The 20053-nt window shown below is 49.6% G+C and overlaps 1 protein-coding gene and 2 long non-coding RNA genes across 4 annotated transcripts in view; 1 reads left to right on the forward strand and 2 right to left on the reverse strand.

The window, feature by feature from the left end:
* LOC119252268 (uncharacterized) overlaps window positions 1-9604 on the forward strand; it is a 123439-nt gene extending 113835 nt beyond the window's left edge. For both annotated transcript variants that reach the window (XR_008553184.1, XR_005126764.2), the window contains 2 exons: window positions 7396-7673; window positions 8055-9604. This is a non-coding gene — a long non-coding RNA (uncharacterized LOC119252268). The remainder of the gene's footprint in view (window positions 1-7395; window positions 7674-8054) is intronic.
* On the reverse strand, window positions 7318-11282 carry LOC119252269 (uncharacterized). Its single transcript, XR_005126767.2, has 3 exons — window positions 11248-11282; window positions 7739-7869; window positions 7318-7522 (listed from the first exon to the last, which is right to left on the reverse strand). It is a non-coding gene; the product is annotated as an uncharacterized LOC119252269 (long non-coding RNA).
* On the reverse strand, window positions 8637-10499 carry LOC119252267 (serine/threonine-protein kinase MARK2-like). Its single transcript, XM_037519468.2, has 2 exons — window positions 9610-10499; window positions 8637-9277 (listed from the first exon to the last, which is right to left on the reverse strand). The coding sequence occupies exons 1-2, from the start codon at window positions 10471-10473 to the stop codon at window positions 8678-8680; spliced, it is 1464 nt and encodes a 487-aa protein (XP_037375365.1). The 5' UTR covers window positions 10474-10499; the 3' UTR covers window positions 8637-8677.
* Window positions 11283-20053: the final 8771 nt, after the last annotated feature.

Below are 20053 nucleotides of genomic sequence, written 5' to 3' on the forward strand. Positions count from 1 at the left end.
TGTTTAGTAGGTCCAGAAATCTCCACACAGCTTTCCACAGTGGTTGGACCAGTTTGCACTCCCACCAACAGTGTAGAAGAGTTCCTTTTTCTCCACACCCTCGCCAGCATTTGTTGTTGCTAGTTTTTTTAATATGTGCCATTCTCACTGGTGTAAGATGGTATCTCATGGTAGTTTTGATTTGCATTTCCCTGATGGCAAGTGATGTTGAACATTTTTTCATATGCCTGTTGGCCATTTGCATTTCCTCTTGAGAGAAGTTTCTTTTTAGCTCTTCTGCCCATTTTTTGACTGGATTATTTTCTTTGTTGTTGTTGAGTCTCATCAGCTCTTTGCAGATTTTTGTGATCAGTCCTTTATCATTAGTGTTGGGTGCAAAAATGTTCTCCCAGTTGGTGGGGTTTCTCTTTGTTTTTGTTATTGTCTCTTTTGCTGTGCAGAAGCTCTTTAATTTGATGTAGTCCCAGCTGTTTATCTTTGCCTTCACTATCACTGCTTTGGGTGATGTGTTTGTAAAGATGTCTTTGATGTGCAAATCACGTAGTGTTTCGCCTATATTTCCTTCTATATATTTTATGGTTTCAGGTCTTATGTCTAGTTCTTTAATCCATTTTGAGTTGATTTTTGTGTATGGTGTGAGGTAGTGGTCAAACTTCATTCTTTTGCATGTAGCGACCCAGTTTTCCCAGCACCATTTATTGAACAAACTTTCTTTGCTCCAATGCATAGTCTTTGCTCCTTTGTCAAAGATTAGTTGACCATAAATCTGTGGGTTTATTTCTGGATTTTCTATTCGATTCCATTGGTCTGTATGTCTGTTCTTGTTCCAATACCATGCAGTTTTGATGATTATGGCTTTGTAGTAGAGTTTGAAGTCTGGGAGTGTGATGCCTCCATTCCCTTCTTTTTTTTTCAGGAGAGCTTTGGCTATTCGGGGTTTTTTGTGATTCCATATGAATTTCATCAATAATTGTTCTATTTCTTTGAAGAATGACATTGAAATTTTGATTGGAATAGCATTGAATCTGTATATTGCTTTTGGAAGGATGGCCATTTTAATAATGTTTATTCTTCCAATCCACGAGCAGGGGATGTCTCTCCATTTCTTTGTGTCTTCTTCTATTTCTTTTAACAGTGTTTTATAGTTTTCTTTGTATAGGTCCTTTACCTCTTTTGTTAGATTGATTCCCAAATATTTGATTTTTTTGTTTCAATAACAAAAGGGATGGTTTTTTTTGATTTCTTCTTCTTCAGATTTATTGTTTGTGTATAGGAAGGCTACTGACTTTTGCGTGTTGATTTTGTATCCTGCCACTTTACTGAACTGATTGATGAGTTGAATTAGCTTTTCTGTGGAGTTTTTGGGGTTCTCTATGTATAATATCATATCGTCTGCAAATAGTGATAGTTTGACTTCTTCTTTTCCTATTTGGATTCCTTGGATGTCTTTCTCTTGTCTTATTGCCCTGGCTAGGACTTCCAGTATTATATTGAAAAGCAGTGGTGAGAGTGGACATCCTTGTCTTGTTCCAGATCTTAATGGAATTGCTTTCAGCTTTTCACCATTGAGAATGATACTGGCTGTTGGCTTGTCATAGATGGCCTTTATGATGTTGAGGTATGTTCCTTGTATCCCAAGAATTTCAAGGGCTTTTATCATGAATGGGTGTTGCACTTTGTCGAAAGCTTTCTCAGCATCTATTGATATTATCATATGGTTTTTATATTTCTTTTTGTTGATGTGTTGGATAACGTTGATTGATTTTCGGATGTTAAACCATCCTTGTGCCCCTGGAATGAATCCTACTTGGTCGTGGTGAATTATCTTATGGATACATTGTTGGATTCTGATGGCTAAAATTTTATTGAGGATTTTTGCATCAGTGTTCATTAGGGAGATTGGCCTGTAGTTTTCCTTTTTTGTGTTGTCCTTGTTCGGTTTTGGTATTAGTGTAATGTTGGCTTCATAGAACGTGTTTGGTATTGTCCCTTCCTTCTCAATTTTTTGGAAGAGTTTGTGAAGGATAGGCACTAATTCATCACTGAATGTTTGGTAGAATTCATTTGTAAATCCATCAGGTCCTGGGCTTTTGTTTTTGGGGAGGTTTTTAATTACCATTTCAATTTCGCTAATTGTAATTGGTCTGTTTAGGTGTTCTATTTCTTCTTTATCTAGCTTTGGGTGATTGTAGAGTTGTAGGAATTTGTCCATCTCCTCTAGATTGTTAAACTTGTTTCCATATAACTGTTCATAGTAGTTACTGATTATTCTTTTGATTTCTGCTGTGTCCGTTGTGATTTCTCCTCTTTCATTGATGATCCTGTTTATTTGTGCTTTCTCCTTTTTTCCTTTGTGAGCCTGGCTAGGGGTTTGTCTATTTTATTTATTTTTTCAAAGAACCAGCTCTTGGTTTCATTGATCTTTTGGATTGTTTTTTTAGTTTCAATTTCATTTATTTCTGCTTTGGTTTTTATTATTTCTTTTCTTCTACTGGTTTTGGGGTTTTTTTGTTGTTCTTTTTCTAGATCTTTGAGCTTCGAGATTAGGTTGTTTCTTTGAGTTCTTTCTTGTTTCTTGATGTGAGCTTCTATTGCTATATATTTTCCTCTTATTACTGCTTTTGCTGCATCCCATACATTTAGGATATTGGTGTCCTCCTTGTCGTTCAATTCAAAAAATTTTTTAATTTCCTCTTTGATCTCCTCATTAGTCCAGTGGTCTTCCAGTAGTGTGGTTTTTAATCTCCATGAGGTAGGAAAGTTCCTTGCCTTCTTTTTATGGTTTATTTCTAGTTTGATGCCTTCATGGTCAGAAAAGATGGTTGATATGATTTTAATCTTGGTGTATCTGTTGATGTTTGTCTTGTGCCCCAGTATGTGATCGATCCTGGAGAATGATCCGTGTGCGCTTGAGAAAAATGTGTACTCCGTTTTTTTGGGGTTTAGTGTTCTATAGATGTCTGTTAAGCCCAATTGCTCTAGGTCCTTATTTAGAGCTTTGGTTTCTTTACTTATTTTTTGTCTTGTTGATCTATCCATTGTTGATAGTGGTGTGTTGAAGTCTCCCACTACGTATGTGTTTTCTCTGATGTCTGTTTTCAGAGAGGACAACAGTTGTCTGATATATTTTGGTGCTCCTTCGTTTGGTGCATATATGTTAATGAGTGTTATTTCTTCTTGAAATATTGTCCCCTTGATCATAATGTAGTGACCATTGGGGTCTCTTTTTATCTTTTTGAGTTTGAAATCTGTTTTATCTGATATAAGTATAGCTGTTCCTGCTTTCTTTTTTGGCCCATTTGCTTGTAGGATTGTTTTCCATCCTTTAACTTTGAGCCTATTTTTATCTTTTGTAGCTAAATGTGTTTCCTGTAGACAGCAAAAGGTTGGGTTTTGTTTCTTAATCCAGGCTGCAACTCTGTGTCTTTTTATTGAAGAGTTTAGTCCATTTACATTTAGAGTTAATATTGATATGTTAACATCTGTATTTGCCATTGTGTTTGTCTTTCCTTTGATTTTATTTATTTATTCTTTTAATAACTTTTTTTTTTTTTGGCCTTCTTTCATTGTTATTCGTCCCTCTGAGGTTCTGGCTTTAGGACTCCTTGTAGTATTTTTTGGAGTGGGGGTTTAGTTGCAATGAAATTCCGGAGTTTCTGTTTGTCTGGGAAGGTCCATATTCTTTCTTCAAAGAGGAAGGAGAGCTTTGCGGGATAGAGTATTCTTGGTTGGCATCTGTTTTCTTGGAGTCTGTTGACTATGTCCCTCCACTCTCTCCTTGCCCGTAGTGTTTCTTCGGAGAAGTCTGATGTCAGCCTGATTGGCTTTCCTTTGAATGTTATCTGTTTCTTCCCTCTTGCCAGCTTCATTATTTTTTCCTTGTCCTGGATTCTTGGGAGCTTTACTATTATGTGTCTTGCTGTATTTTTTCTTTCGTCGTGGAAGTTTGGTGTTCTTCTTGCTTCTTGTATATCAATTTTCAGCTCCTTCTTCACATTTGGGAAGTTCTCTTCAATTATCTCTTTGAATATTTTCTCTGTTCCTACTTCTCTCTCCTCTCCTTCTGGTATTCCTATAACTCTTATATTTCCTTTCCTCATGGAGTCAGATAGTTCCCGAAGTCTTTCTTCATTCTTTTTCCTTCGTACTTCTCTTTCCTTTTCTGTTTTGGTTCTTTTTATTTCTGTGTCTTCAAGAGCACTTATTCGTTCTTCCATTTCATCAATTCTGCTTTCATTGCTTTTCCCAGAATTCTTTAGTTCTTCCACTAATTCTTTGATCTCCTGCATTTCTTTTACTTCCCTCTTTAGGGACTCAATTTCATTCTTCTGATCGTTGATTATTTTTCCCTTATCATTGTTTTCCTTTATGACTTCTGTCAGTTTTTTAATCACGGCAATTTTAAATTCTCTTTCTGGAAGGCTCAGAAGTTCTTCCAAGTTACTGTCGTTGCAATCTGAGGGCTGGTTTTCTTTTTGTGGTGTGCTTTTTTTCTGGAGAGTTGCTAGGTTGCGTGTGGTTCTTCTCCTCCCTACTGTCTGTTTTCTAATTTGCCGTATGCGTTGGGACACTGTGTAGTTGGGACTGGCCGGCATCTTGGGTGAGCTTCTCTGCTCCCCTCTAGTTCCTCCAGGAGTCATCTGTCAGTTTCAAGCAGTCTTTATTGGAGAAAGGTCCCTGTCCTAAAATGTCGATGTGGGGACACACTCCCCTGTGCGCCTGGTCTGCCCCGGCGGTGGGTTCCTGCTCCCCCACTGGGCTTGGACTGCAGGCCAGAGGGGGTCTGGCGTGGGCGAACTTCCCCCGCTCACCTCTGGCTCCTGAGGAAGCCTTCTGCAGGTAGTCTTTACTGAAGAAATGTCCCTGTTCTAAAATGGTGATGTGGGACACACTCCCTGCGCGTACGGTGTCAGGCACACTCTTCTGCGTGCCTGGTCTGCCCCGGCTGTGGGCGCTCGCTCCCCCTGTGGGCTCAGACTACTGGTCGGAAGGGGCCAGGCGTGGGCTAACTCCCCAGCTGGCCACTATCTCCTTCAGGAGCCTGTGCTGGCTACAAGTCGCTAGGTGGCGCCAGAGATCTCTCCTAGAGCCCTTGGGGAGCTGATTTTCCACCCCGTGGGACAGGGAGCAGAGCGGGGATGGTAGGGTACACCTCAACGGCTTTGGGGTGCTGTGTCTGCCTTGTGCCCCACCGTCGTGCGGAACCCACGCCCCTAATTTCGTGCCCCGGGTCTCAGTTCCAAAGCCCTCAGTTCCAGGACGTGGGCTGTAGCCCAGTTCAGTGGCACGGGAAGGGCGCCTTTTGAATCCCGCTCCCCTGCCTGGGCGCCTGGTTCCTGCTCACTCCGGGAGGGCCTCCGCGCGTCTCCCCGCAAGCCTAGGTCGCAGGCGCGGGGACCTGGGCAGCTGTGATCCGATCCGCGCAATCCGCGCCGCTTTCCCCGCGCAATCCCGCTCCGCGTCTGTTTTTCCGGCGCGCCGCTTCCGCGCAGGCTTACCGGGCGGCCGGGGCTGTGTGCTGGTGCTGGTCTCCTCCTGGGCGGGGCTCTCTTCAATGGCGCCCGGAGCTCACCTCCGCGGCGGATCCTGCGGGGGTTATCCACAGCTCCCGTTCACGGGGTGTGGTGGCTGCAATAGTTCCTTTCCACTCACAGTCCCGCTTGCTGCGTCCTTTGTTCTTGTTGGCAGTTTTAGTTTGTCGTTTTCCTCCTCTCTGCCGGTCGGAGAGTGCCGCCTCTGTGGGCGGGGGAGGGGAGCAGGGTTCTGCGCTTCCCTGCCTTCTGGTCCTCTTTTATGGCAACTTTCTTCTTCGGGCAGTTTGCTGGAGTCGTCCGTTTATCTTCCGTGTCCCAGTTCTCACTGGGACCTGCCGCTTTTCCTCCCTATTAACTTTTTTTTAATGGGAGATCTTACTCGCCCCAGCTGTTGATCTTTGCCTTCACTATCCCATTTGTATTGTTTTTAAATAGTACTTTTTAAAATATGCTCACTTACCAACCAATAAATCTTAAATGAATTAGGAAAATGTATAACAATTTCAGTCTTATATTTAAGATCTTTCAAATAAGCATGTTATGATTTAGTATCAAAAATACTTTTTTTACTCTATTTTTTTCTAATTACTGGAAAAAATAATGAACATCAACATAAGCATTTGTTGGAACTAAATGAAATAACAGTTCGAGTTCATTGCTTCTATGAAATGTTCGAATACAGTAAACAAAAATAGATGTTTTATTTCAAAGTAAGGATATCTTGTTTTGAATATTGAGCATTAAAATCGATGGCAAATTGAATAATACCCTTTTTTAAAAGATTTATTTAATTATGCATGCAAGAACTGGAGTGTAGGCCAGAGGTGCAGTGGGTGAGAGGATTCAACAGAGTGGGGAGCAGAACAGGTGGATCCACTGAAATCCACAACTGAGGGGAGCAGTGGGGAGATTGGAGAGGTCTCCTGCCCTCTCCTGTGTGGGTCAGCTCCTGGGCTGGGGATCAAACTCCTGAACTTATGCCTCAGTGTCTGGTGAAAGCTTCATAGCACGGCGACTTTAACTCCTGCACCCCCAGGGAGGGCCCGAATAATACAATTATAAACCAGAATAAACTAGGGTTTGATGGGTTAATTCTACCAAACTTTAAAATTTTTTTAAAGGTTTATTTATTTATGCACACAAGAACTGAGGTACAGGCCAGAGGTACAGGAGGTGAGAGGATTCCCCAGAGACAGAGCGGGGAGCAGAAAAGGCAGACCGACTAAAATACACTGCTGAGGGGAACAGCGGGGAGACAGGAGAGGTCTGCTGTGCCCTGTGGGTAGCTCCCTGGCCAACCAGGGATGGAACTCGTGCTGCAGAGACTGCCCATAGCTTCACAGTGCTGTGCTGAACCCCTTGTGCCACGAGGGTGGCCCTACTTTTGAAGACATTGTACCAATTCTCTACAGCTCTCTGAGTGTCTTTCTGACAGTAGAAGGTACATGAACACTTCATACATATAGAAGCACCCACATACACACACTTGTACAGGCTCACATGCACACACTTGCACAGACACTGTGAAATGCACATACACCTAAAGAACATAGTGCAAATACCTAATGACATACTCATTGGCAGCTCTGCGCCACTCTCCTATCTCACTGTGCTATCACCGTGTGATCCACCTGACTTCTAAAATTTTCTCAATGCTTTCTAAAATTTTCTAAATTTTCTTAAATTTCCAGTGCTGATCATAGGAATTTTAAAGCAAATTTAGGTATCTGATGACCCAGGTGTTGGAAGTGCGGGCACGTTCATAAATGAGAAGCAAATAAGGTCGGTTTCAAACAATGATTTAATGAGTCATGGCATAGACACGCTAACAAAGCAATCCATTTCTGAGTGTCTCCATCAGGCTGAGAAACAGCATTCAGATGCCTCCATGCCCCAGCGCCCTACAGGCAGAGCCGGTCACCTGGAGGTCCCCTCTGCAGTGGGGAGCCCGTCTGCCCATCGCGGCCACCTCCTGCGCTGTCCGGGACCTGCGTGGGAAGAGAAGAGCCAGTAAAGCCCAAGCAGAGAGTGAAGTGTTCAGGATGCTTGTGTGTGAGTGAAATCCCCCAAGGAGCGATGCACAGAGGTGATTGGGCAGGGCTCAGAAGGAAACCAGGAGGTCCTACCACTAGCTGGCAGGTGAGCTATTCTCCAACTTGGAGCTTCAGTTTTTAAAAGGGGCCCAACCCAGGGGGACTTCCTACCGTGTCCGTCAGTCAATGACAATGCCACTCAGACCGCAGAGCTCCTGCATCCTCTGCGCCATCCGTGTGCCCAGGCGCCAGCAGCAGGGCTGTCCCAGCAAGGGGGCGGGGAGGCCTTCACAGGACAGAGCCTAAGGTGGGAAGCCAGGCCGTGGGTTCCCCGCAGCCTCTGGCCCTGGGGCCTCTGGGAGCTCCGCCCCTGCACAGCTCCACTCCCCACCCTTCATCTGTTCAGCTGCCTCCAACCTCCACTCGCCCCCCTTCACCCGCTTTGCTCACCCACCCCTTTCACCCGCTTTGCTCGCCCCCACCCCAGGTGCTTCACCAGTTCCATTGCCCTCCTGGCCCTTCACCTGCTCTGCTCCAGGACATCTGTGTTCCGCGGACATCTGTGATCAGGTCCTGTGTGCGTCATGCTTCTCCTGGCCCCTCTGACTGGGCCCAGGCCCTGACCCCTCTCCAGAGCCTCGCCCTCCCCTGGCATGCTCCTGCTCACTTGGTGGCTGCATTTTGGGCGGGACTTCTGCAGGGTGTGGCAGTCTTATTAGTTGTCGGGTGGGTGAACACTCTTGCTGTGTTTTGAGTGGTGTGGTCGGCAGAAACAGCACAAATTTAGCAGGGCATTCATTATCCTCCTGCTGGCCCGCCCGCCTTGGCTAGAGCTAATGGATGGGACTGAGGTGTCATTGTCTTCATGGCTTTCTGCAGGAGCCACCGCATTCCTGCGGAACTTGAGGAGCCAGTGGCGTCTTTGGGGAGGTCTGAGGTTGGTGGGGGGGGGCTGAGGGGCAGGACTGAATGGTCCGTTCTTGCTTTCCTGTTCACCCTCCACCAGGGGGCCTGGCATGGTGGTGGTGCTACCACCCTCCTTGGTGTCCTGCACCTGGGGACCCGGAATGGATGTGGCGCTTTGCTCTGGGGCATCCTCCTGCAGGGGGTCTAGAATGGAGGTGGCGCTGTCCTCCGACTGGGGGCCTGGAATTGAGGTGGCGCTCTGATCTGGGGCACCCTCCTGCAGGAGGTCCGGAATGGAGGTGGCGCTCTCCTCCCAGGCGTCCTCCTGCAGGGGGTGTGACCTGGGGGTGGCGCTGTCCTCCACCTGGGGGTCCGGAATTGTGGTGGCACTTTGCTCTGGGGCTTCCTCCTGCAGGGGCTCTTGAATGGAGGTGGCACTGTCCTCCGCCTGTGGGTCTGGAATTGAGGTGGCGCTCTGATCTGGGGCACCCTCCTGCAGGGGGTCCGGAATGGAGGTGGCGCTCTCCTCCCAGGCATCCTCCCGCAGGGGTCGTGACCTGGGGGTGGCGCTGTCCTCCACCTGGGGGTCCGGAATTGACGTGGTGCTGGGCTCCGGGGCAACCTCCTGCAGGATGTCCAGAATGGAGGTGGAGCTCTCCTCCCAGGCGTCCTCCTGCAGGGGGCCCGGCGTGGGGGTGGCGCTGCGCTCTGGGGCGTCCCTCTGCAGGGGCCTGACGTGTGGGTGGAAGAGTCCTCCCAGGTATCCCCCACCTGGGAGCTGGCACTGTGCTCTGAGGCTCGGTCCTGCGGGATTTTCACGCATTTGGTCCTGCGGCCCGGGGTGGCCAGGAGGCTGAACACAGCTGACGCAGCGGCATCCTCTGTCTGTCCAGCCTCCTGGCTTTGCTCATACCCGGACACCTGCAGGAGGCCCTCCCCGGAGTCCCGGGCACCAGGGGTCACGGCGCGTGGGCAGGGCTCCTGGGGGGCGGGGAGACTCGGCCACGCCTCCCCCTCCTCGGGGCTCCCCTCCCCCCGCCTCCGGGACCCAGGATGAGGTCCGTCCCCATCACCTCGTCGAATCTTCGCTCCACCACGGTCGTCTGGCTCTGTTGTCTCTGATCGCCCATACTCACCATGGCCTCCGCCAGGGCCGCGTCGTGGTGGCTGGGCGACGGCTCGCGGACGGCCAGGAGCCCCTGAGTCGGCCGCACCCACGGGTGCTGCTGGATGGCCTCCAGGCTGCTGCGCCCCTGGGGGTCCAGCACCATCATTCTGCCCAGGAGGTCCCGGCACTGGGCCGAGAGGTAGGGGGGCAGGTGGAAGTGCCCGCTGACCACGCGGTCCCGGAGCTCCACGAGGTCGGAGCCCCGGAAGGGCAGCGCGCCCGTGACCATCCTGTAGAGCACCACCCCCAGGCTCCACACGTCCACGGCGGGGCCCGCGTACGGGCGGTGCAGGAAGATCTCGGGCGCCGCATACTCGGGGCTGCCGCAGAAGGTGCTGAGCGGCGCGCCCGCGCACTCGATGCTCAGCCCGAAGTCGCTGAGCTTGAGGTTGTGCTCGCGGTCCATGAGGATGTTCTCCGGCTTGAGGTCGCGATGCACGATGCCCCGCGCGTGGCAGTGCGCGACCGCCGCGAGGATCTGCTGGAACTTGTGGCGCGCCTCGAGCTCCTCCAGGCGCCCGCGCCGGAGCAGGTAGTCCAGCAGGTTCCCCCCGCCCGCATACTCCATGACCAGGAGGAGTTCCTCCGGGGTGTCCACCACCTCGAACAGCTGGATGATGTTGGGGTGCTGCAGCGCTTTCATACAAGCCACCTCGCGGGCCAGGAACTCGAGGCGCGCCTGCCTGGCCTTGCAGATGAACTTGATGGCCACCTCCGTGCCGGTCACCAAGTGTAGCGCCAGCTTGACTTTGGCGCAGGCGCCCGCCCCCAGCGTGCGCAGCACCCGGTAGTTTTTCATGCTGGGGGCCCCGAGAGCGCAGGGCCTGAACATAGCGAGTGCGGACCCGGCGGGCTGTCCCCGCGGCCCTGACTGCGCTGGCGGCCCTGGCGCTGCCTCTCCTGACCTCACGCTCTCCCCGATAGTATTTACAAGGGCTAATACTATATTAACTAACTACACTAACAATATAGGATTAATAGTATACAAAATTACCCACTAAGCTAACTAAATACTAACGAAGCTACCTTAACTCTACCTACAACTACACTAACCTTACTATGCTAACCTTACTAGAATACTAACACTAACTATCTACAGCAAAGATAAATGAACATACACAACCAAAAAAATACAAATGATATAAACATTTAAAAATACGATCAAAACAAACCAATCACAAACAAGCCATTACATTTATGAATACAACATAGAACAACAGCAAGGACAAAGAACAGACCACAACAGTACAAACAATTAGAAACTGACACCAACAACAAAATAGACCGACGACAAAGGGGAAAAACGAACACACGACAAAATAACAGAAGGGAAAAGGGGGGGGAAGGGGAGGGACACGGGACTGGACGGGTCGGGGGGGGGGTGGGGAGGACACACAAAAAGGAAAAATAAAAAACTAAAATAAAACAGCACAAATTAAAATAATAAAGAAAAAAATAGAAAAAAAAATAAGCAAGTAACAAAACAATACAAGAAAACAAGACAAAAATAAAAATACAGTAACTAAAATAAGTAACTAAAATAAAGAACTAAATAAGTAAACAGAAAAACCAGAGGAAAACCACATAAACCACACCACCACGCTACCTTCCGTCCGAGTCTGCAGGTCGCTATCCAGAGGCTTCCTGGCTCTTAAGGACACGCAGCGGCAGCCGGGCCGGGCTTATATAGGCAGGGCCGGGGCGCCATCACGGTGGCCCTTTATGCAGTCGGCCCTTTATGAGCCGAAGGGGGCCGCCGCCCTGGGCAAGGGAAACCCCAGTGGCTTCTCGGCCTTAAGGGAAACGCAACTGCCAAGAGGTGTGTTTCCAGGGCTTCTGGAGATGGACCTGTCCCCAGTTAAGGAGAACCCAGAGAAGGCTTGGAGGCCGCTTGATCTGTAGCGAGGAGACCTGTCCTAGCTTTTTTGCCCTGCTCTGAGCGGGCGCTCCACACAGTCACTGCCTTCCACGCTGCTGTCTCAAAGCCACGCTCCACCACAACTGACATTGTAAACGACGTCGTGTTGGGAGCACGAGACCCAACACAGCCCGTTCGTCACATGCCAACATTGCAAGCTCTCTGGGCCGGGGTTTTCCTCCATCTTTGCCCGTGAGCTGAGCGCGCCCATCGGCCACCTCCAGGCAAGGCCGGAGGCCGGGGCGGCTCTGGCAGGCGGGCAGATGCTGTAAAGCTCGGCCTCTCACTCCCCTCTTCCCCGTGTCTGCTGCTCGCCTGGCTTGCCTGCTGGTGCGAGCCCACAGCCCCTTCCCTCACTGTCAAGAGTGTCGCCAGCAGCACGACACGGGGTGTGTGTCCGTCACGCAGTGCTGCCTGCCATGGTCGCCCCCCGCAGTGGGGACACCCCCCTGACCTGACTCAGATAGGGCTGCGGGCAGCGGGGGGTGGTCAGCTCCCACTGAGATTTCTGGCTTAGAAATAGCTGCTTCTTGCTGGAATTGGGGGCAGGTTGGTTGGCCAAAGACAGGTCTGGACGCTGTGACCCTGAGCCCTGGCAGGAATGACCTGCCATCTGGAAACGGTGGGTTCAGGTGAACAACGGGGGTTCTGCTGCTACTCAGACTGCAGATTCCTTTCACCTCCCCCACCCCAGGCCTACCCTGATAGTTCACTCACTGTATCAGCTGAGGACCGAGTCTCGCCTGAGCAGCCTGGAGCGCAGTTGCAGCCCCAAAACTCAGAAGCATTGGCTTAGGGGTGTCGGGTCTGGGTCTGATATTGCTCCAGTGTCTCTTTTCCCGGGTCTGGAGAGCGGAGAGCCGGATTTGTCTCAGGGTGTGAGGATACGCAGGGCAGGCTCCTGCTGGCCCATGTCCCCCTGGGGACCTGACCCATCAGTGGCTGTGAGAGGTTCTGCTGCTCCTCCTGCCAACTGTTGCTGCTCCTGAGTTGCCGCGCAGAGGGAGTTATGGTCACTTCCATTTCAGCTGCCAACTCCAATGCTCAGTCCCGCTTTTCTCTCAAGCCTGCTTGCATCTCTCCTTCTCTGCTTTGCTGTCCCTGACTGAACTAATCCATCCTGTGGCTTCCAACATTCTCTACAGAGCAGGGGTGTCTGCTAGGGGTGCGGGAATGAGGGGATTCACCAGAGACACAGTGGGGGAGCAGAACAGGTGGATCCACTGAAATAGACTGCTGTGGGGGCCAGCGGGGGAGAGAGGAGAGGTCTGCTGCACTGTGTTGGTACCTCCCTGGCTGGGGATGGAATGCAGGCCGCAGAATTGATAGTGTTGAGCCTTCACCCCTAGGCCACCAGGGAGGCCCGACATGGCCCCCTCATAACTATAGTTATCCACCCGCCCAGCTACTCTGGCGGGAGGGGAGCTGCTGTTCTGCCTCTCTCAGAGTGGGAGTCTTGTGCTCTGTAGCTTGCCTGTGCACACGACCCGTCTCAGCCTAAGGGACTGCAAAACTCCACGGAAGGCTCCACATTCTCTTTGGGAACTGACAATGCACCTACCAGCCCGGGATGGCTGCAAGGTACTAGGCCAAGACTGATGCCCCCTCACTAGTTATCCCGCCTTCCTTAAACATCCTCCATCCCACAACCAGTTGAAGAGTGAAAGCATAGATCACTCGTTCTGCTGCTTCAAGCCTTCCCGTGGTCTTGCTGTGCTTGGAATGTCACAAAAACCCTTTCTTAAAGCCTTCCCTGTCCTCACTGGTCTGATCCTGCCCATCCCGCCTCCTCTCCCTGTCTCCAGCCCTCCTGGGTGAGCTGCCCTTCTTCCTGCCACATCCTGTTGCCACCTGGGACCTTTGCTCTTGTTCTTGCAGAGTCCCTCCCCCCCCACCCCGTGTCTGCCCCTAACCAGCTCTCTGACCTTGCTTTGCTCCAACCCAGACAACACCCGTTTGCCCGCCTGCAGGCTGGAGCTACACGTTTCGTCCTGAACCACATTCTTCCTTCTCAGTGTCATCCACACCGAAGTCACACTAACATGTTTTGAGAATTTCACGCTAAAATGGAATTCCCACCTATGCCTTGAGCTCCTGAGACAGTTTAGTTTATGGGAAGAATGCTGTCGGCTGACCCAAACCATCCTAAGACAAGAACATTCCAAGGAGCAGTACATTTTGAATGTCCCCTTGGCTTTTTTTTTTAAAAAAAAATATTTTTATGCATTAAGAGCTGGGGTACAGGCCAGAGGGGTGGGAGGAGGGGGTGAGAGGATTCACCAGAGACAGAGGGGGATGCAGAACAGGCAGACTGACTGAAACACACTGCTGAGGGAGCAGCGGGCGAGTCAGGAGAGGTCTGCCGCTCCATGTGGGTTGCTCCCTGGCTGGCCGGGGATCGAGCTCGTGCTGCACAGGCTGCGGACAGCTTCATAGGTTGCGTCTTAACCCCCTGCGCCACTGGGGAGGCCCTCCCCTTGGCTTTTTACATGTGAACATTTTCTCATTCTACATCAGGAAATAGATTCTAACAGTTTTGATTAGGGAAGCTTTGTTTTAAGCGATATCTCAAAGTGCTTCAAATGACAAATGTCACGTGCGAGGTCATAAAGGTTGACATCCTATGCCACATGGAGTTTCAAGTGCTCTGTTATGTAAAGCGTTTGTTACATGAATCTGTGTGACTGGGGAAGCAGTGAGGGATTCAACATCCAACATAGCTTCATCCCTTAAAGGAGGGTATCTTTTTTTTTTAACTTAATGTTAACCTGTTGGCTTACTTGCCTCACGGTCCACATCGTTGTCAATACCTTTGTCTAAACATAAAGGGAAAAATGAACTGAAATGAATGGAGAACATGATGGGTCATTTATTTTAGGTGTAAGCTGAAATTTTAAATCACCCGCCACTTGGGTTTATCTGGTACTTCTAGCCCCGCTAGTACAAGTTCCACGTGATGACTCTTTGGCCAAAACCCGGCGGGCCGTGGCCAGAGTCCCTGTTCATCGGACCATCTCACGCGCTGGCCTGTGTTTTTCATGAACGATGGGCTTTCGGTGTTAGGAGGTGAGGTTCCCTGGAAGTAGGGGGAAAAGCGTAACAAGGGCCCATATGAGCTGAGTATGGGTGTGCTGGGGCAGGAGTGTGTGGCCGGCAACCAGCAGCCAGACGAGCTGGGTTCCAGGAGGCGCTCGGGCCCGAGGGACCAAGGGCGTCCCGTGACAGGTATTTTCATCAACACTTGGTCCCTCCTCCAGTCCTCTCTCCTTGTTCCATCTCCAAGCCTCGGCGCTTCCTGGCATCTGCACAGAGCCCCCAGGCCTGCCTCTCTCAAGCATCTGTGAGCCCTGCATCTTTCCCTCTCAGATTTGATCTGCCGAGGCTGCCTCCAACTGCAGCCTCCACGTCATGAACAGGAGCCCAGACGTGCCTCACAAGGACCCTGTTTGGAATCATTTGGCCCCTGAACGATGCGGGGGGGTTGTCTGCGTTTCTTTTTTCCCACCCACTGCAGACTGGTCTGGGCCGGAGCAGAGGTCTGTTCCTTCAGTGTTGCCCACCGCCCGGCCTGACTCTCCACAGCAGGTGTGAGTGGCGGGGCGGGGGGGTGAGGGGAGGGTTCCTCTATGCTCAGGCTCTGCTGGACCTGGGGGATGAGCAGGGGAGGCTGCACTGGGAGCAGCACCCAGGGCAGTGACAGGGAGTGGATCATGGCGAGGATCTGCCCCCTCATTGGTTCTCTGGGATCCCCTCCCAAAGCCTTGGGGTATCTGGTCTACAGTCACTGATTCTGGGGCTAAATATGGAAACCGTGTTTGGTTGGAGTTTGGACCTCCTGTGTTTGTGTTTGAGCTCAGAATCTGCACTGTGTCCAAATGTTAATTCTTCAAGGGAACAGCTGTCTGCCTTCCTGTTGGCCTTTCACTCTGGAAAGGAAAGGAAGAAAATGAATTTCCTGAGTCTTCAGAGGCGGAGGGTGAGTCTGAGTGAGGAGGAGAGTCCGGTCCACCTGGCCCGCGCTTGCTCAGACCAGCCCGAGACAGCAACACGCGTCTGCTCCGGGGGCAGAGGCCGTCCCTGCAGAGCACAGGTGTCCTTTGAAATGAAGCCTAATATTTAAAATTTGGGCAATTTCACACAAACATCTGGGTTTCTTTATTTTCTTAAAAAACAAAAACCTCCTATCCCGCTTTTCTGAAGTGACGTTTCCATGCAGTCACAATTAAATTTTGAGTTTGAAATGTCAAAACCGGTTCTCTCACCTCATCCTGCGCAGAGGCATGCGGCAAATTTGAATGTACAAACTCTCATTTTTTAAAGGATGATTAATACAATAGTCTGGGCAATATTTATATGACTGTGAGGCACCCAGTGGTGAGATCATGGCTGGATAGAACTGATCTGGCATCTTTATCGCCCGGCCTGTTCTCGAACATAACTTTCAGATGATCACTCATTTGGCTATTTTTTTTTTTTTTTCAGTAAGGCTTGATGTTCTAATCATAAAACACTTCTAACCCCGGAGTAGACAGCACTGTGTCCTGAGCCTAATCCTCAAAGCCTCTCTCGGGAGCTCTGCCCCCGAAAGTCCCAGCAGATTTTGTTCTGTTTGCCTGAACCATCTTAAAATACCCAGCACCATCTCCTGGCCTGCAGCGTGCTGGTAAGAGGAGCCCCACCCTCTCCAACCTCCCCTTTGCACGCCTCGTTTATTTGCAAGTTCCTTGTTTCTCTCTTATCCCCAGAATTTTAAAATCTCTTATTTACCTGAGCACTATAGATCTGCTGATGATGGGGTTTCCTTTTTAAGGAAGGTGATTTGTTACCTTTAAGAAGAACTGAGGGACATCATGGCTTTGTTCCCCCAAGGCCACACATCATCAAAGCGCAGCCGCTCTGGCTTGGGTGAATTCTCTCACCCTCCCACGCCTCTCACTGTATCCAGTGCTTGTATAAATAAATAAAAATAAATCTTAAAAAAAAAAAAAAAAGAATTCACCAGAGACAGAGCAGAGAGCAAAACAGACAGACAACTGAAATCCACTGCTGAGGGGAGCAGTGGACAAGACAGGAGAGGTCTGCTTCACCATGTGGGAATCTTCCTGGCTGGCCGGGAATCAAACTTGTGCTGCAGAGGCTGTGGACAGTTTCAAAGCACTGCGCTCAACCTGCTGCTGTCAACCCGCTGCGCCACCGGGGAGGCCCTTCATTACCACAGTTTTATAGTAACTTTTGAAATTGCAAAGTATAAATCTTCCATTTTGTTCTTTAAAACTGTTTTGGTTATTCTGTATCCTTATTGTTTGCTCACAAATTTTAAGATGCCATTTGAGGCTAAAGAGCAAGTCATACAAGTGACCGCAGAAGAAGGCAGACCAGACAGTGGGAGGAAGCAAGTGAAAAGGTCCTGAGGCGTGAATATGCCTGCTTATAAAACAGTGAGGAGGCCAGTGTGGCCCAATGGAGACTAAGAATAATAGGAGAGAAGGTGAGAGAGGCAGCCTGGGCAGGGGAGGGAGGAGGCAGAAGTGCAGGATGTTATAGGCCCAAAAAGAAATTTAGTTTAACTCTGAGCAAGTGGAAAAGTGATTAGAGAGTTTGGAGTAGAGGAAGGACATCATTCAACTCATATCTTAACAGACACATTGTGGTTACCATGCAAAGAAATTATCAAGGGAGCAAGTACAGCAGGGAGGAGACTAATCAGGAGATGCAGGACAGGGTAGTAGCCTGGAATAGCGTTTAACAGTGAGAATGAGCAGAAATGAGAATTCATCAGATTCTGGATGCATTTTGAAGGTAGAGTCTATAGGATTTAAGGCTGATAGATGTAGAATACAAGTAAAAGGGAGGAGCCACAGTGTCTCCAATTTGGGGGCCTGAACAACTAAAAGAACAGAATTGCAAAGCCCAGCTCTGATGGGAGGGAGAGAATGGTATGGAGGGGAATGAGATCCATCTTGACAGGTTGAGTCTGAGGTACTCATTAGACATGGGAAGTTCAAGGCTGGGACTCAGGGGAGCAGTCTGACCTAGATACACACATTTGGGGTCATCAGCACTAAGATTGTCTTCCAGTGAACAGTTAAGTCTGGCAGCAGTCATGACATTGGATGAGAGCCCCTAGGGACAGGTAAAAAACAGAAGAGGTCCAGGGACTGAGCCACGGATTCCATGGTGGTGAGAAGTTGGGGAGATGAAGAGTAACCAGCAGGGAAGCAGAGAGGGCTCTGAGTGACCAGAGGGGCTGCAAGTCTTCTGAACTCCAATCTCTGGGGGTGGATCATTCTGCTTATTGGTACAACTGGGAAAAGCGATTAGCTTCTCTGTGGTTGGTTTCACCAGCAGCACCAGCTCAGAAGTGGATCCTCTTAAAGTCTAAAGACTTAGGAGTGAATGACTGACAGGTTTATCCTTCTCAGGGAATATACAATGAAGGAAAAGTCAATTGAGTGAAACAAACTCCTATTTGATGGGACATGTCAGGAAAGGATCATTTTACACCAGAGAGAACTGTCTGTGTCCCTGGCCTGGGCAGCTCCTGTGATGGTGACAGAAGCCCCCTCCCAGCAGACAGTCAGGAATCACTGGGAAGGGAAACACGCACTTGGGGAAGTATAGACACTCCTGGGCTGTGAGGTCCCAGAGGACAGGGGGCATCTGGGCCCCAAGCACAGATCATCACCCTGCGCAGGCGCACATGCTCCCCTCAGGCAGGGATAGAGAGGGCAAGACCAGGTCAAGCACCTTCCTGACACAGAGTTTTACCTCAGCTTCTGACCCATCGCATACTGGTCCCCTTCCCCCGACCCTCCTCTGTCTCTGTTGCCATCTCCTCTCCTTTCTCTCAAGCCCCAGCCTCCTTTCCACGAAACATGACAGACATGGAGAAGTCGCTCTGCCCACTCAGGTCTCTTTCCCTGTCTGGAGTCTCCTCCTGATTTCCTGTAACTTCTCACGACTCCAAATTCCTCCCCGTCAGTCACCCAAACAGTGCAAAGCAGAGACTTTTTACACCAGTTTCTTCTGCCCAGATCTCCCCACCCACAGCTGCCTCCTCAGTTAAGAAAGGTGACAGGGACATGATGGCGACACAGATGAGACAAAGGACAGAGCCACGAGCAGGACACTCATGAAGAGGACACATGAATGGCCATTAACAAGTGAACATAATGTTAACCACACAGCAAAGGGCAATTTAAGACAGAATGAGACGCCATCTCCCCGTCAGTGAGTCAGGGTTCTCACCTCCAGGGCTGGCTAGAGGAGGCAGTGCAGACCCCGTTGCTGAGGCTTCAGAGTCCTGCCTACTTCTGGAGACTTGCCTGGGACACTCAGGTAACAAAAGCCTTAAAATTATGTTTGTCCTTTGACCCTTTGTCTCTATGGGTCCACTTCTAGAAATTTGTTCTGAGGAAATAATCAGACAATCATGCAAATATTTAGATTCAAGAATATTTATTGCAATAAATATTGAGATTTAAACTGAGATCTACCCAAAGGCCCTACAATAAGCAATTGGCCTCAAACAGTGGAATATTAGTTAGCCATTAAGAATGATATTGGCGGGCCTCCCTGGTGGTGCAAGGGGTTAAGCACAGCACTAGGAAGCTAGCCACAGCCTCTGCAGCATGAGTTCGATCCCTGGCCGGCCAGGGAGCTACCCACATAGCACAGCAGGCCTCTCCTGTCTGCCCTGCTGCTCTCCTCGGCAGTGTATTTCAGTCAGTTTGCCTGTTCTGCTCTCCTCTCTGTCTCTGATGTGGCTTTGATCATTTTCCTGCAGTGGAAGAGAATCCAGTGAACTTGTTATAGGACAGGGAGAGGGGCAGCCCAAACCCCGCAAACCTGCCTATTCTAAATGGGTTCTGCCATCCGCCGCATCAACACAAAACATATGAGACTTTAATGGGAAGGAACTTTAATAAAACTAGGAAACAATACAGGAAAGGCAAAGAATCTATTTTCTAAATCAAGCACCCAAAGTTACCCATCCCCTCGTGGGTAAAAGTCCATCCAAATGGGATCGGCCCAGAGCAAGGCCCCAAAGCCTGCCACAAGTCTAAAGCATCTTCCAGTGGGGACCCACAGAAAAGGGTCAGAAACAACCAGACAAGCCCAGAAGGAAAAGAGCAAAATCAACATCAAGATAAAAGCTGCCATTATCACCTACCCGTGGGTCTCACCCACATCTGTGTCACCCCGTCCACGACCAAAAGACAAGCGCAGTTCTTCATGAGTCTCTAGGCTCCATGCACCTCCTCCAGGTCTCCTGGCTTCATCCTGCTTCCTTCCTCAGTCTCTTCTGCAGCTTCTTCTCTGCCTGCTCAGCTCCACCCTCCCTTGGGTGGGGCAGGGAAATTCCCCTTTCCTGGGGACCACCCTGTTACAAACTCATCCTCTTTACAGAGTCAAGATAAACTCTATTGATTGCAAATTTAAGAAAAGGGGTTTAATCCTCCCATCAACAGTTGTACTTTAAAATTACAACTCA

The sequence above is a fragment of the Talpa occidentalis genome, unplaced genomic scaffold (assembly GCF_014898055.3).
Source record: "Talpa occidentalis isolate TD23 unplaced genomic scaffold, MPIMG_talOcc4v2.1 talOcc4.2, whole genome shotgun sequence".
Classification (NCBI taxonomy): domain Eukaryota; kingdom Metazoa; phylum Chordata; class Mammalia; order Eulipotyphla; family Talpidae; genus Talpa; species Talpa occidentalis.

What these genes read in the sequence shown, in the direction of transcription:
- LOC119252267 (XM_037519468.2), bottom strand. Translation starts at nt 10,473, where the DNA reads ATGTTCAGGCCCTGCGCTCTCGGGGCCCCCAGCATGAAAAACTACCGG. An exon ending in CGGCCCTGGCGGAGGCCATG is followed by an intron (nt 9,278 to 9,609) that starts GTGAGTATGGGC and finishes AAAATCCCGCAG; the next exon opens with GACCGAGCCTCAGAGCACAG.